Genomic DNA, 16,101 nt, shown 5'->3' with positions numbered 1-16,101 from the left:
TCATGACATCAGAAGAGAAGCCCGAGGATTCAAACGCAGAAAGATTGCCCTGGCTGTATTACCGCGTATCCATCCATCTGTTCATACATACACAGTACTTCGTACACATGCCCCGGCGGACTTTGAGCCAGCATCAGCACTCCGGCCACACAAGGTCTATCCAGACTCGGGTGCGATACCTTAATAGCTAAGAGGGACCAGTTCACTTGGCAAAGACGCGCGAACGCAAACTGCTATTGTTTTCGTCCGGACATCGTTGCTCGTCCTATCTATCTCGAGTCCCTGAGGTCACCGCACTTGTTGATCGTCACCACATATGCCTCGGATGCCAATAACTCTTTAAAAAGAGGCATCCCTAGACACCCGACACCTATCGTCCCGTGCCTATTTGTATACCTACCAGTCACTACTCCGTACAGACGCCAGAACCACAACCACCATCTTTTGCACCACACACCGGCACACACACAAAAGATCCAAAACCAACTCCCATCCACTGCACGCTAGCGGCACTGAGACAAGCCCTCGAAACTTGCGCCACCAGTTTGTCGTACCAGACCCTGTCCCGTTCTTGTCTCTGGTCTTGTCTGGCCCTGCAACCCGCACTGCAGCTTGCAGCATTCCCTGACGTCCCACACGTCCACCAACGCCTCTTGGGACTCTCGCTGCTCCAAGGCACGGCACGGTCTGCGGCCTGGAGCCCAAAAGTGCGTGGGGAGCAACAGCATCCCATCTTCGCCAACCCCGGTCCCCTCGGCTCCTCCTGCGTTGTCCATCATCAAAGAGTCTTGCTCTAACCTGCTGAGCATTAGCGTCTGGAACCAACTCCAGTCCCCACGCCTTTCGCCCTGGCCTATCCTGGCCTGTGCTCTCTTGCACCTTACTCGACGTCTTCTGGGCCTCTGGAAGAACATACGAACCATAAGAGACTCTTCCTCCTCGTTGTACACCACCACTCACACTCTCTCATCCGAGTCTTGGCGAGCAACACAACCATAGGACGAGAACACTTTAGCAACTAGGCTTTGCTTACGCCTTCGATCCTCTTCCGCCCGCCTTTTCTCACTCTCTCATCCTCATCCCCATCCTCAGTCTCATTCTATCTCATTCTCTTTCCATCTCTCGTCTCTCTCTCTCTCTCTCTCTCTCTTTTGCAAACAACAATTTCAGATTGCTCGCAGTACCCTCCTTGTGCCCCGAGCCACCAGTGCCATCACCCCCGTCCACCAACAACTCGTCCCATCCTCTAAACAGTGGCCATCTCGCCTTGTTGCCCCCGGGACGCTAGCCTGGTGTGGACGCTACTGGCGCTTTTCTCCCGGCACCTCAACCTGCCTATCCTTACAGCTTACGGCTACACAGCACTTCTCTCAAGTTCCCAGAGACCTCGACCCTCTCTCCAATCTGCGCCGCCCCCCTCCTCCTCCTGCTCCTCACCCCCCCCCCCCCCCCCCCCCCCCCCCCCCCCGCCCCCCCCCCCCCCCCCCCCCCCCCCCCCCCCCCCCCCCCCCCCCCCCTGCCCCCCCCCCCCCCCCCCCCTCCTCCCCCCCCCCCCCCCCCCCCTCTCACGCCTGAACCGGGACCTGGACCTGGACCCTCATCAGGACACGCCTATCCGCTTCCCACTTCTCTTTCTACCGTTTTCCCTTTTCTTTCCCATAACTACCTTCACAACATAGTTGTCCAACACACGTAGAAAGTAGGATCGCGACCATGGACTTCTCTCACCAGTATTTCGCGCAAGCGCAGCCGTACCAGTTCATGGGCATCCCGCCCCTAACGCCATCCCATTCAAACTCGGCAGGTTCAGACGACTTCAACACAACATCTCCACCGGTAAGTCGAATCCAAACGGGAATTCCTTTCCCGACTCGAGCCCCCAATACCCACAGGTCACTGGTGGATTGCTGCTTAGCGTACTGCGACATGCACTTACACAATCATGACCGATCAGGATGTCTACGCCGAATATCCCAACGACCAGCAGCACTTCAACAACTTTGATAACTATGCTGCTGCCCAGCAGTTCAATCCTCAGCATACATCATTCCCTGGCCCTCCTGGCCCACCGACACCACCGAACCATGGCCTGCCCGTACAGCAGCCCGTACAACAGCAACGGACACAACACAATGGAATGAGCGCTCCCCCGGTACAGCAGATCAAGGCTCAGCCCGATGTTCTCGTTCACAAGCAGGAGCCCCTCGACGATCATTCTCGTCGGGGTCAGTCAAATTCGGACGATGAAGAAAATATGACGCCTGCGCAATCGAGGAGGAAAGCACAAAACCGCGCCGCGTACGTTATTCTTCTGCTCTCCATGTCCATCGTCTTAGGCGGCATGGCATTCCTCATTGTTCTGTATCACTAACAGGAACCTCACAGGCAACGCGCATTCCGGGAACGAAAGGAGAGACACGTCAAGGACCTGGAGGCCAAGCTTGCGAACCTAGAGGCGGAGGCTCAACAAAAGTCGACTGAAAACGAACGACTCAAGCGTGAGATGCAAAAGATCAGCACCGAAAATGAGATTCTACGTGCAACCTCGTCAATGAACGGCCACCATAGCTCTGCGTCACCAGAACCCCGGACAACAGGTCCCATGCACTACAACCCGAAGGACTTCTACACAGATCTGCTAGCGCCGCACAATAACAAGACGCCGAGTCATCGAGTCGCTATTTCATCCGACGGCGAACGCTTGCTGGCAGCGGGCGCTACATGGGATTTCATCATCAGCCACCCGCTGTTCAAGAGAGGTCTGGTGGACGTCGGCGACGTAAGCGAAAGACTCAAGAATCAAGCACGATGCGACGGCCAAGGCCCTGTATTTTCGGAGCGCTGCATCATCGAAGCCATCGAAGGTAGCGTTGCGAGCGGGAGTGACGAACTGCTCTAGAGTGAAGAGACTAGGCAGCCCGCAGAGAAACCCAACAGCGGGACCCGAGGGGTGCGCTTTGTAAGCGACGTGCAGCACTACCTACAAGGTGTAGGGCAACGGACACCACACCGCGGCCCGCCCATGCATCGGGGCTAAGGTTCGGCGTTTGGTTCCATTTGGTTACACGGAGTCGAACTAACGGAAGGGGGAACGAAACGCTTGCTAAAACGACGTACGATATCAGGGCTCGACCTGTTTTTTTTTTGCATCATGGCCTCCCAATCTTTGTGACGTTACTTGACGGGCAGTACCGACAGCATGAAGTATATGACGTGGCAAACTATTTCTACTAGACGACATGGCGTCTTTTTTACACGGGGAATCACAAAGACTGCTGCACGGCGACGACCACGACATAGGCAACAAAGATGCCGTCGCCGGCAGGGCTTTATGGGCTTTGGAGCATGTTGGACATCATCGGATAACGCCAGAGGAAGCGCGCACGATCTCATCTTGGGCAGCACATGTTGCCTCGTCGGTATGCTCGGAAATTTTTCGTGTTTTTTTCTTTTTCTTTTTGGGGCAAATTGCATGCTATTCGGGGTTACTCTGGTCTCCTTTGCCCAAGACAAGGCGATTTCCAAGCGGAGGAAGAAGGGCGATTGAACTGCTTGGCTGAGATGGTCAAGGAGGATCTGACTTTAGATCCTTCTTCTTGTCGGGATGATGTGATGGGATTCCTTTGGATGCGAGTATACTTCATCGAGATATCGTTGAGGAAGAAACATGGCATTATCTTGATATGTCTGATGCTCTCGTGCCGTTTGACTTGCACATAGAAGGAGACACTATAGTGATGACAGTGATGAAGACCATCACTTCTCAGCACATGCTCAGGGTCTCGTCGGCGTCTCGGAGCGAGCGGCGAGAAGGCGGCAACAGGCGGGGTTCCGCCGGCGCCTGGCTGCGCCGTACTGGTCTGACTGAAATGCCGCCAATAGGATCTGACTACTCTGTATTACCCAGGCGAGTGGGATCACCTCTTCCATCCGATCCATTCTCGATCGATGATTCCATTGATACCGTTTCGCTCGCCTGAACCCCAACCTGTCGCATTTCCCGGGGTTCCATCCTTTGTCGGGTCCTTTTTTCTTCCCTTTGACGACCCTACTATAGGTACACGTATCTTGGCTATTTTACTTTTACATAGGTGGGTTCGTTGTTTTACCTTACTCGTAAAGTCGCCGAAGATCCGAGGGCGTCGGGAAAATGCAACGAACCTACCTACCTTTGATGAGTTCAGAGAAGGTAAGCCGAGGCTCAAAGCTTCACCTGGACTTGCTTTAACTCGACTCTGAGATACCACAACACCTGACCTTGTAGTCCTATCAACAAGGGCAGGTATAATTAGTTGGGGGAAAACAATCTTTATTCTTTCCGTCGGTTCGTGTGTATCTCCAACATTAGGATGGATTGTGATCCTCTTCATCTAAGCTTGCTTACAAAGATGCCACGAAATACGGTTGTAGAGAAGACAGTTGATCGCCACCCAAAACCACGACAACAATGACAGCAAAGTCTCCGTATCGGGAACTGGTAGCCGAATGTTGAAGAAACGGGAGCCACAAAGAGGCTTGAAATCCACACACCCCTCAACTCCTGGAAAAGATGCCAGATAGGTAGGTGATGAAGAAACTAAAGAGGTGGAAAGAGAAAAAAGAGACAAATCACCGCGCAAAAGAAACAATGATGATGCTGCGCCCAAAAAAGAGGAAGCAAAACAGAAACGAACAAGATTATTCGCAAAACCACACAAACTTCCGTCACATCGTTACTTTTCCCTTGCCTGCCTGCCAGCCTGAACCAGCCCCGTCCATCCATCCATCCCAAGAACCAGTCCGATCCCCGGCAAAGAGGGAAAGAGAAACCGACAGACGGGGCCCCTCTTCCGCCTGTCATCATCACCTGTCATATTCGCACATCGTTCCCCTCCTTACCCGTCCATCCCCGCCCGGTTCGTCAAAGTATCATTATAATTGTCGTTTGGACGTTCCGAATCAAGCTTATGGTGCCGATGCTTGAAAGGGAAAAAAAAAAAGGAGAAGAGAGGCGAAAATGAAAACTTTGCGCAACACCGACCATGAAGGTTTACGTCTCTTGTCCTACTCTTCTGTGAAAAGGTCGAGAAAAGATCCGAGCGTGACCTGAAAGGGACTGCAGCCTTTGCTGGTCCCGTTCGAAATCTTTAATCTTTCAATCTTAACCTCCAACTCTCCCGTCGGCTGCGAATTCGCAACCGGCTATCGGGTGGAGGGCTTGATTCCGTCCCGTCAGCTGGTCAGCTGGGTATCACACCGTGCGATACGTCTTGCCGAGGCTAGCAAAAAGACTGTAATCTCGGTGAACCGGCTTCTACTGCGACTTCTTGCCGGCCACCTGGGCGCTGCCGTTGCTCTCCTTGCCCTCGACCCACGGGTGCTTGATGGTCAGGCACCAGATGTCGAGGTAGTCGCAAATGGTGACAATAACATCCACCACGAAGCTGCCGTAGACACCGACAGCCATGCCGAGCATGGAGAACATAAAGGCGACCTGGTAAACGCCGTCGCCGAGGGCGCTGGGCCAGCCGAAGCCAAAGTTGCGCTGCAGGACGGGACCAAGCGCGTCACCGACGCCAAAGGCGAGCGGCAGGCCGAGGACGTTGGAGTAGGGGAAGTCGAGCTTGACGAGGTGGGCCGTGATCATCTGGCCGACAGAGTAGGCGTTGACAATGCCGGCGAACATGACGAACGGCACGAGATGGGCGTGCAGGATGGCCGGGTTGAGGAGCAGGTACGAGATGATGAGCACCCACATGCCGAAGAAGGGTAGGAGACCCAGCAGCGCGCCGCGGGAGCGGTCGCCGCGAGCGCGGCGGGCCTGGATGACGTTCCGCGCCGACTCGATGGTGTTGAGGACGAGGACGAAGGAGCCCTGGACCATGTACCACTGCGTAAAGGACAGCTCGTAGAGGGCGGCGGGGACGCCCAGCTTCTCGGAGACGCCAAAGGTGCGGAGCATGGACTGCTGCCAGAAGGAGGCGCCGCCCATGTAACCGGTCAGGGCGTAGACGCCAACGAGGATGAGGACGCCCTCGACGGGGCCGTTGACGATGCCGAGGGTCAGGGTCTTTGTGTGGTACTCGTCCCAGGTCTGGACGTAGAAGGTGAGGAGGGCTGTGGACGGTAAGAAATGATTGTGTTAGCCTCTTGCTTCCGGGCTTCACGGGCAGCAATATAAATAGAATACGTACAAGAGAAGAGGACGGCGACCGTCATCCAACCCTGGCCCATGTTTTGCGACGCGGCGAAGACGAGAACCTCGAGGGATGTGTTGAGCGCATCGACGCCGTGGTCAAAGAGCTCGCCGAGCGGTCCGGACTGGTGCGTTCGTCGACTATTTCGCCAAAAGTTCCGTATTAGCTTCCATTTATCTTCTCGAGGAAACCCCAGACATGATAAATGAACATTAAAGAGAAGAGCTACTCACGCCTGCGATCCGTCCACGGCATCGAAAGTCTGGTATAGGAACAGGCCCACGGCCCACGAGTAGTACACCCAGCTAGGGCAGTCCTGGTCGAGCGTCGGGTTATACCAGAGCAGCGTCAGGACGTTTGCAATGACAAAGGTGAATCCCGTCAGCGTGATGAGGTTCGGCGCCATGCTCATGGGGAACATCTTGATCACGACATTCGTGTAAAAGGGCTTCAAGATGTACTTTGACGTCAGCGAGTGGTCGACGGCAGAGTACTTGTACTCCTTGAGCGCCGGGAGGCGTTCCTGGCGAACGTAGACCATCTTGGGCGAGCGTTGCTTTCGAGAACTATCTCGAGAGTTTTGATCGACGGAGCTGGTGCTTTTCGGCCCCTACGTGTGGTGTAGGCAGTTGGGGGGGGGGGGGGGGGGGGGCGCGGGAGGTGGGGTGGGGCGGGGGGTGGGGTGTAGGGCGGTGGGGTGTTGGGGGGGGGGTGTGGCGGGGCGGGGTGTGGGGGTGGGGCGGGGGGTGTGGGGGGGGGGGGGGGGGGGGGGGGGGGGAAGCTGTGCAAAGAGCCGCGGGGGGTTATTTGCAGTTGTGCGTTTCCTTTTGTTGTCAGAAAGCTCTTTTATTTATTTTTTCCCTCGTCCTGTTGTCTGGCGGATCGGACTCCACACGGGTCCCGGGGAAGACAATCTAGAGCGCCGTAGGACCACTAAATGGGTCCGAAAAGGTATCCGTACGTCGGTCCAGTTCCCAAGCGGTGACGATGGCTTCAAACCGGGGTTGGTCGAGGGCTCGGTTTCGGCGGGGTGGTGAACAAGGTTTGTGCGGTGGGCAGGGCGGAAGGGGGGGAAAGCTTCAAAAGAGCATGTGGAGACTAGTGAAGTTGTAAAGACTTCGGTTCGCCAAGGTGAATGTCAGAGTTGTCCCGAGACAAGCGACGAGATTTGTTCAATAAGACCTGACGAAGTTGCGCTGAGCAGAGCAGGTTGAGAAGCCCGAGAACTTGACATGTGGTAACAGCGGAAAGGTCGCGTGGCCGTCGTGTCGCGCCGAAAGGGCCAAGCTATTTTTTTTCTTCACTAAGGTACCCTTCCTTGGACAGCTCAGCTTGAGCGCACACGCAGAGAACTCCGTCACCGAACGTCATTTCTGTCCTGGCCCTCGAGCTCTAGCACATCCCAAGATTCCCGCCCAGTCCTCATTGGGATTAGCCTTGCTGGCCCGTGCCACACGCGTCAAGCGCCCCCCCCAAAGTGTCAGTCGTCAAGCTCAATTTCAGCACCAACACCAGCTCCGCTTGACGTCGATCAACTGACATGCGCCGCGAGGCTTGACCTATTCTCATTTGACAAGCGTCTGGATGCTGACAAGGGTTGGGCGTCGAGCTGATAGTCAAATCTACCTTACCCATCTACAATTACCGGTACCCAAGGTGCCAAGGTAGCATCGTAGGCTTGCGCCGTGTATGATGATTGTGTGGGTGGCCCTCATACACATTCACTTTCCACTTCACACCTGAATCTACTAGTACTTCGTGATGCTTTTTCATGTCTTCATTCTAGTATACGCAAGCCGCCAGTCCTTTTACGCGCACGCTGATGCGCTCCAACTCCTGCTCGACACCCCCAAAGCTACTATGGTGGCGGCTGCTCGGTCGAGTAACTTGGGCTATAATCAAAGTTCTCGTATCTTTGTGCTGCCGTACGTACGTCTGTGCTTGGAATATCCGACCATGTATCGATCCCACAAAACTCCGAACAACTGTCTTCCTTAAGCAACCGATGCAACAACAAGCGACGCTACGCCCTCCTCCTCACTGCGAACCGTGATCTTGGTCGTCACACCAGACTTGGACGAGTATGCCATCCGGATGTTAGCCACCACCCTGCCGCCGCCAACAGTCTTTCCGAGCAACTTGAGCGTATGTGTCGTTTGGTTGACGGGCACATCTGTACCCTCCAGGGGTTGCAACGACAACACCTTTGCCAATTCTTCCGTTGCCTCTGTATGTCATGGTTAGCTCTACTCATGACGGATCCACCCAGTAAGTACTCACCTGCTATGCTCTTCATACTGCTGAGCTGCAAAGTCTCCTCGGCCTCCTCGCCGGCCGCACCCACCTGCTCCCAGATGTGATTGAAGTTGCTGGCGAATGTCGGAATGACATAGTCGCTGCCTGACAGGTCGAACTCGGCCACCTCGTACTCGTCGTCGTAGCCAGTGTCCTCTGGCTCGTTTGTTGTGGGATCAATCTCCTTGCTCGTGAACTTGAGCACGTTGGAGATGCTGCTAACGGGCATGGAGCCCTCGCCGTTGACCTTCTTGAAGGCCACGTACAGCTTACCCGGTTCATTTGTGGGAAGCTTGTCAGCCTGGATGATGAAAACCTCCTCAAGCTCCTCCTCTTCGGAAGGCGTCGCCACGATGGACACGTTTTCAAGAACGGTCGCATCCAGCGTGTTCTTAACTTCGTACTGGAACACAATGTGCTCCTTGAAAATGTGCTTGACGACGGTAACGACGTACTCCATCTCTGACTCGGTAAGCTCGACAACAGGCGACGACTTGAGCACGCTGCCAAACTCCTTCATCTCGGGGATCTGCATCAGCTCCTGGGCGTAACGCTGAGAAGCCGCAGTTGCAGATGCAGCAGCCTCCGCGCCACCTGCAGCGGCCTTTGTAGGGCCAACCTTGGGAGGCTTGAGAGACGGGGCAGTTGCCGTGAGCTTCTTCGTCCGGTCCTCCGCGTCTGCCTGCTCGCGAGTAACGACAGGGATCTGAGAGATGTCGAAGGGGCTGTCAAATGCGGACTTGTCCTCTGATGTGACATACATGACGAGCTGGTGCTCAAAGTACGGCAGAGAGAACATGCTGTCTGTAGAGGGGTCAATAAGGAAATCTACACAATCACCCGCATCAAACGTACCATTCTTGACAAACTTCTCAGAGATCTCATCCTCCTGGTGCATGAGTCTGAGGTTGAGCGCTGCACGATCTCTGACTTCATCGTCCACATCATCCAAACATCTGGTAAGGAGAACCTCAACACTGCGCTTGACTTCGGGATCCTTCTGGCCGACACCGAACTTGGCAAGAGCAGTGACAGCGGCCGCACGCACAATGGCGTTCTCCAGAACCACTCTGTTGTAAATGTAGCGGATGTACTTCGTAGGCTGAGAGGTCTTGGGTCCTTCGAGACCGAGAAGGTGAAGGATTCTAACCGCCAGCTTGGTGAACTCGCAGTCCTCGATGAACTCGCAAAGGTGGGCAAGCGCATCCTCCTTGGATTCCGGCACAAACTTGATCAAATCGAACATGCTCTCGACAACGGCGCGCTTGAACTCGTACCCACCCTCGTCACGGAGAATGCCACTCAAGAAAGCAAGCATACCGGCCTGCTTGCTGGGGAACTTCAAGCAGAGCGTGCGGATGGCCTCAACGATGGTAATCTTGAACTCGTCCGTGATCTCAGACATGAAACCAGAAATCTGCTTCATCAAGCGATCAACGCTAGCCTCGTTACCGGTCTTGAGCAATGTGGTAATGGCAAAGGTGGCGATGGATCGGTTGCTGTTGGAGATCAGGAGCTCGATGTCGGGGTTGCAGACGTTGACGGCGTTGGGCTTGAAGGAGGCGAAGTTGTGGAGGATTCGGAGAGCGGCGAACTTTGTGACGGCGCGGGGGGAGGTGAGGAAAAGCTGGAGAACGTGGACGGCCTGGGAGACCTCGGCGTCGGTGACATCTCGCATATCGCAGATAGCCTTGGCGGCCTCGAAGTTGACCATCTCGCTCTTGTGGCGCAACCAGCCATCCAGTAGCTGCATCATGGGCTTTCTGAGCGACGGGTCCTCCTCGGCCAGCTGGGCAGCCAGACGGACGAGCATGACGATCGCCGCAGAGCTCTTGACAGCACCAGCGGCACCGAACTGCTGCACCATCTTGACGAGCGCCATGCGGTCGTGCATGCGCATCGAGTATAGCAGACCAATGGCGTGGTACTGGGGCATAGTGGAGTTGTTGGCGGGCAATTGGCCGCTCGACGAGGAGAAGCCCAGGGAGAAGCCGCTGGAGGACTTAGTGGAGGCCGCAGCTTCCTGCGTCTCGCTCTGCCAGCGGCGGACAACATCCTTGGCGATCGGGAGAAGGTGGTAGGAGGAAATGAGAGCCGCGGAAGATACAGAGGGGTTCTTGTCGACGATTGCCGTCTTCATCACACGCTCAATGGACTGAACTGTGGTCGCCTGGAAGCTAGTTAGCAGACTGCCCTCTCCCTTCCATGTAGCTTACAGCTTTGGCGTACATCGATAATGCGGCACAGGGCCCTGATGGCGTTGGGTCGGAAGATGGCATCGGTGCTGCCTCCTGTATCCTTCATGATGGTGCTGGTGACCATGATAATATCCTCGGCCGAGTGAGCCAGCTCCTTGATGACAAGGTGGACCATCTGTCGCAAGCTGGCATCTTTATTCTGGAACAGCTTCGAGATACCGAAGAAAAGGGTCGTCGCTTCGTTTGTGGGGAACTTCTCGCCCGTGTAGAGCAGAAGGGCAATCTTGGTAAGGAGGATTCGACATCTTCGCGGCTGGATTGGGGAGCTGTTGAATAGTCGTGCTGTTCACTCCCGTTTAGCCAGCTTGCTCGCCCAATGCTCGAAGGGGTTCCAGAGGGATGCAGAGAATCGAGTGCAATTCCGTCAAAAACTCACCTTCTTGGAAAACCTGGGTCCTGTCCACCTTCACCAGGCCCAAATCCGCATCTTCGTCTTTCTTGCCGTAGCTCATGTTGGGCAGCGGTTTTTGGCGGACTGCTTGAGGTCGGCGTCGGTGACTTCGAATGGGACAGTTGGCTGCTCCTGACGCCTGGTGGATAGCGTTGCGAACATGGGTGTGGGGTCCTTGCACGTGACATGGAGCCACACTTCACTTTCACGTCGTGTCTATCTTATCTGGCTTCAAGGGTGGTACCCAGCTCATTGGAACACCTCTCCCTGCCTACCCTACCTTGCTATGTAGGTAAGGTATACAGTCGAACTATACATGATTCGTTGTCAAAGCCAAGTCATGATCTTCAGACTTTTCTCAATGCAATGTTGCAAAGCATTCAATGTCATCACCTTGGCATGTGGGAGCAATCTGATGATACCTAAACTTTTTGATTACCTATCTGAGAGTAATAAAGTGGAAAAGACTGATGACCGCCTTTGCTGTCCTGTGTAATCGCCAGAATTCAATAAAACGCCCCCTGAACAGCTTGCTTCGTTCCCCCTACGCTATCTTTTGGGGGTACTGCTGCTCTGTCAAATGTCGTCCCAATCCCAAGGTCTTTCCCCAGGTAATCCACACAAAGGGGCCCAAACCAGGTCCCCATCCAAGCGACGGTGCTAACGAAGCAGAAGATGATTGACGAAAACCTCCACGAGATCTACTCATCACCGTCTATACACTGATCGGAGACCCTGAGCAGACCTGTCGACCATGCGTGGGTCTGGGTCTTCCCACTGATGGAATTGAGGGTGATCGTGAGCTCCCTCCTGGTGGTTCACCAGGGCAGAATAGGCCATGGTGAGAAAGGGTTCTGTCGCCTCCGAGACCGACATGTTGTTCAGCTGAGCGACCTTGATGGGCGGGTACTCAGTCTTCTCAGCCTTGGCCTTGGGTCGTCGGTCACCGATGACACCGACCTGGCGCTTGAAGTCACGGAATTCCTTTTCCTGGATAACAGCCATCATTGATTTGCCAAGCGCGCCTGTGCCCGCATGAAATAGCTGGCTGATTCTCTCGTTGCGTTTCTGGAGCGCATCATCCGTAATGGCCCACGTACCCTCCGTCCAGGGAGGCCGAGCGGTCTTGGGATAGTCGGCTTGCCAGTCATCACTAGAGACTATAGGCATGGCGGATGCAGCCTGAGCACGGCTTGTGGCTTCGTTCATGTTCTGTCCAAGCTTGATAAACTCTAGAACCTTCTCCATCTGTTGATCAGACACTTTTCGCGCCTCGTCGACGACGTCCTGGAAGCAGTCGTCTGTGTCGGGTGTAGAGCCGCAGAGAAGGGATTCGAGTGGGCTTTTAAGATGAATGGGTGTCTCTGCGCCCCGGGACCTCATGGGTTCGAGTGTCATGTGCTTTTGCGGACCCAAAGTCGTTTGACCCGACAAGAGTCCGTCGAGCGGCATCTCTTTCGGGCCATTGTTGAGGGCCTTCATCGTGGTTTCGAACGTTGATGTCCGATACTGTCGGTGACCCGGGGGGCCTGCAGTCAGGGGACGAGGAGCGCCTGGGCCAGTTGCAAGAGTAGACTTGTATGCTGCCTGTGGGGGATCTCTCTTGATAGTGGCTGCTGGGAAAAGACCAGGGGGCGGGCCTGTGCAGTTGATGTGCCCGGAGTTGTCAGGGCCATGGCTTGATGTATCGGCTTTCATCTTGAGAATGTCGTTCGGATCCGTCTTGGCAGAATGGAATAGAGCAGGAGAATGTGAGCCGTCATTTCCCACATCGAAACCCTCAAAGGTCTGGGCTCCGTAAGACGGAGTGGCTGTGCGGCTGATGTTGCCAGCAGATGGAGCCGGCGTTGCACCCGGCCGAGAACGAAGAAGGGCCCTCTGAGCTCTCTTCTGGTTCGGATTGGGGTATGATGCCAAGTTGTGGAGAGACTTGACAGTCAGGCCTCGAAGAGGATTCTCGCCAGAGCTCTCATCGTCTTCATTGTCAGTCGAGTTGGCATCGACATGCTTCTTCACGACAGGTGTGGGCATGGCAGCAGCAGCTGGTGAGGCTTGATTCCTATCCATGCTGTAAGATGGCATGAGAGAGGAAGACGAAATGCTTGGGACGTCCAATTCATTCGGAGACTCAAGGCTGTAGTCGGTGAGAGGGCTGACGGCGCGGTCGTAGTTCTGCTGAAGAGGCGAGTACTTGGGAATCTGAGGTGGGCGAGGACTGGTGGGTGTAGTGACGAGATTCTGGGACTTGAGAGGCAAGCCGGCAAGAACTGACTTGGGAAAGAGAGACAGCTCAGAAGCAGCGGCTCCCTGGGCAGGCCACTTGAGAGTGCGGCCGCGACGAACGGGAGGCTGGAGCTGCTGGGCGGTACTGGGGTTGTAGATGGTACCGGCAGTCGTGTAGGTTTGTCTAGGAACATCCTGCTGGAAGGTGCTGACAGATTGCTGGATATAGGTAGTAGTGGCCCCCGCCGCCGACGAGGAAGAAGATAGATGATCCATGTTGAGATTCAGAGGCATCGCCAATACTTGGAAGCATCCAACAAAATTCGGAAATCCTGATATGGATAAGCGTTGGCCAAAGACGAATTTCTTTTGTGTTGATCCAGTTCGGAGAGTATTTCTCAGACGGTGAGCATCCAAAGGAGTGCTGTGCTGCTGCTGTTGTTGTTGCCGTGGCGGATGAAGGAACGACTGATGATGAGACTGAGGAAGGAATCAAGAAAAGAATGGTGCCAATTGCTTTTGACGTAAAAGCTTCAGGTCATCTCGTCTGGAAGTAGAGATGGGAGGTGAAGCTGTCACGAAGCGGCTGTTGACGAAAATTGCAAGTTGAGGAGGGGTGATGGATGGGTTGAAAAATAGATGGAGGGAGGACGAAAGGAAGAGGAGTTGATGAAGTCAAGGGGAGGGGCCGAGGGCCGACGCTTTGCAAGGCAGGGTATCAATGTGCGTAGAGGGGACGGAAGGTGAGGTCGCAGTCTGAAGGTCGGATGGAAGGCGCGCTGGCGCGCCCGTAGGTGGTTTGGCAGACAGGGAAGGAATGAGGTGTGAGGTGGGTGGAAGGTGCAGGCAGCCTTGCAGGTGAGTTGAAGGTGAAGTAGGAAGGCAGGAGCCTCGTCGAGGCAGCCCAACCCAAGGCGGCCTTTCTTCCTTCCACCTCAAGAAGAAAAAAATGCGCAGATGGCCAGATAAGACAAATATGGTAGAGGGGACTGGGAAGCAAGGCAGGAGTCGAGTAAGAATCTTCAGATCAGTGCCTGCATCTCAGCCTTGCTCTCGTCGGTCTCTTGCAGCAGAGTAACGCAAAAATTTCAACGCTCAAGAAGACAATACCAGCAAGGTTACAAGGCAGCCCGGTGGAAAAGTCAAAGTTCTAAACGCCAACACTCTGCGCAGTCGATGCGGAATATCTCGAAGATGAAAGCATACCACTGCCTAGTAAGAAGCCTGTATGCGAGCCCGTAGTATATCTGCCATCCTCTGTAACAGTTCTGTGGAAACCCCTTTACCGAAGCCACTCAGTCTGATTTTGAAGTTGGTAGAACCATTCGGAACGACAAGATTCTCCTCGAGGGCAGGAAGAACGACCGGCGGAGAGTCAAACACCCACAAGTGATATCGACACAGTTCCCCTTCGGTAGCCGTCGTTCTGTTGGATGGGTGTTCGGGACTGTCGCATGGGATTGTGGCAAAGCAGACAATGTAATGATTATGCTTCTCGAGGTTCATTCTGTCGACGAGGTGCTTGGGAGAACGCACAATACCAGTGGCATACATGCTGTCGTCGGATCTCGGAATACGGGATAAAGACGGATCAAAGATCAGAGTGAATGGGAATGTTCCGACGAAAGAGCGGTTGGGACGAAAAGTGATCTGATTCAAGGTCGGCTTTGATTCATCTACAATACAAGGTAAGCGAGCTCCTCGTCTTATATCTAATGAACCTTTGCAGTAGGCTGGCCCAAGGTAGATGTCCTTCCCCCCCCCCACCTCTTACCTGATGGCTCGCAGCCTGTGACCAATTACCAGGAAAAACAAACTCACGCTCCTGATTTTCTCACCGGAAAACTCAGCATATCAAAATCCACCTTCTCCATCCACCATCGCCAACGGCCAAAACCGCTGGCTCCCTACAATAGTTCAACGCTCCAACCAAACACACAAAAGGTCCGCATATGCAACAGCCACATATCCACAACGATCAAAGGTTCTTAGGCGCAGACAAGTCGGGTTACACGATCCCCAAGCGCCCCCTATTCCCTCCACCACACCTTTCCTTCGTTCCCCGGCCCGATGAACAAGCAGGATTATCTCTCACCATTCCCTTTATGAGCAGAACGGAGAAAAAGCCTCTCCTCTCTCTCGAGTATGAACGATCATCAACCAATCATCTTGAAAAGTACGCCACAGGACACCCACGCCAGGCCAGCGAAATGTCAAAAGACCAGAGACCTCGAAACGTTGAATCAGAAGGGCCTCCAAAGTCAAAGTTCGCCGCATTTGGCTATTGCTCCCCTTAGCTGCCGTGCTCGACCGGCCAATCCCACGGGAGGGCTTCCATGTCCGGCTAAGGAGTCGAGAAATAAGGTTGGTGGTGGCTTGTTCCCTCTTCCCCAGAGGATCTCGTGTCACTGATTTAGGGCTTCAACTTTACCCCCTTGACAGGTGATAGGCTACCTCAGGCCGTACCTTGACATCCGGGGCAACCCATCTTCAAGCTTGGACTTGCCCACATCTCGCATCCTGCGTCACGAGACTAAGCCCAAGCAAGCAGAATCGAAGCCATCCAGCAAAGTGTCCGAAGGGTAGATAGCAAGGAGGCGTTCGTCCGGCCCCCGCCTCCCCGCCTCCCCGCGCCCCCCCTTTCTGTCGTACCGTACCGTTTAACCAAAGAGGTAAGAAGGACTCAGAACAATGTCGGGCCGTAGACAGCCATCCAAGCTGGAAAGCTGTTTCAACCTAGAACATCTTCGATTTCGGA

The 16,101-nt window shown here is 54.6% G+C and overlaps 5 protein-coding genes across 5 annotated transcripts; 1 reads left to right on the top strand and 4 right to left on the bottom strand.

Moving 5' to 3' along the window:
- Positions 1-1,713: 1,713 nt before the first annotated feature.
- Positions 1,714-2,899, top strand: CTAM01_09998 (bZIP transcription factor; the record flags this gene model as incomplete). The annotated part of the gene is made up of 3 exons (XM_060526014.1): positions 1,714-1,836; positions 1,955-2,298; positions 2,386-2,899. The coding sequence occupies 3 exons, from the start codon at positions 1,714-1,716 to the stop codon at positions 2,897-2,899; spliced, it is 981 nt and encodes a 326-aa protein (XP_060379342.1).
- Positions 2,900-5,293: 2,394 nt separating this feature from the next.
- On the bottom strand, positions 5,294-6,717 carry CTAM01_09997 (CDP-alcohol phosphatidyltransferase; the record flags this gene model as incomplete). The annotated part of the gene is made up of 3 exons (XM_060526013.1): positions 5,294-6,096; positions 6,174-6,316; positions 6,410-6,717. The coding sequence occupies 3 exons, from the start codon at positions 6,715-6,717 to the stop codon at positions 5,294-5,296; spliced, it is 1,254 nt and encodes a 417-aa protein (XP_060379341.1).
- A 1,453-nt stretch (positions 6,718-8,170) lies between these two features.
- CTAM01_09996 (uncharacterized protein) lies at positions 8,171-11,181 on the bottom strand (the record flags this gene model as incomplete). Its single annotated transcript, XM_060526012.1, has 5 exons — positions 8,171-8,403; positions 8,457-9,275; positions 9,327-10,641; positions 10,701-11,011; positions 11,106-11,181. 5 exons carry the CDS (start codon positions 11,179-11,181, stop codon positions 8,171-8,173), a joined length of 2,754 nt encoding a protein of 917 aa, XP_060379340.1.
- Positions 11,182-11,828: 647 nt separating this feature from the next.
- On the bottom strand, positions 11,829-13,619 carry CTAM01_09995 (uncharacterized protein; the record flags this gene model as incomplete). The annotated part of the gene is made up of 1 exon (XM_060526011.1): positions 11,829-13,619. The coding sequence occupies one exon, from the start codon at positions 13,617-13,619 to the stop codon at positions 11,829-11,831; it is 1,791 nt and encodes a 596-aa protein (XP_060379339.1).
- Positions 13,620-14,555: 936 nt separating this feature from the next.
- Positions 14,556-15,196, bottom strand: CTAM01_09994 (uncharacterized protein; the record flags this gene model as incomplete). The annotated part of the gene is made up of 2 exons (XM_060526010.1): positions 14,556-14,769; positions 15,165-15,196. 2 exons carry the CDS (start codon positions 15,194-15,196, stop codon positions 14,556-14,558), a joined length of 246 nt encoding a protein of 81 aa, XP_060379338.1.
- Positions 15,197-16,101: the final 905 nt, after the last annotated feature.

The sequence above is a fragment of the Colletotrichum tamarilloi genome (assembly GCF_030869305.1).
Source record: "Colletotrichum tamarilloi strain Tom-12 chromosome Unknown Scaffold_43.1, whole genome shotgun sequence".
Lineage (NCBI taxonomy): Eukaryota > Fungi > Ascomycota > Sordariomycetes > Glomerellales > Glomerellaceae > Colletotrichum > Colletotrichum tamarilloi.
This window is presented reverse-complemented; position numbering and strand designations above follow the sequence as displayed.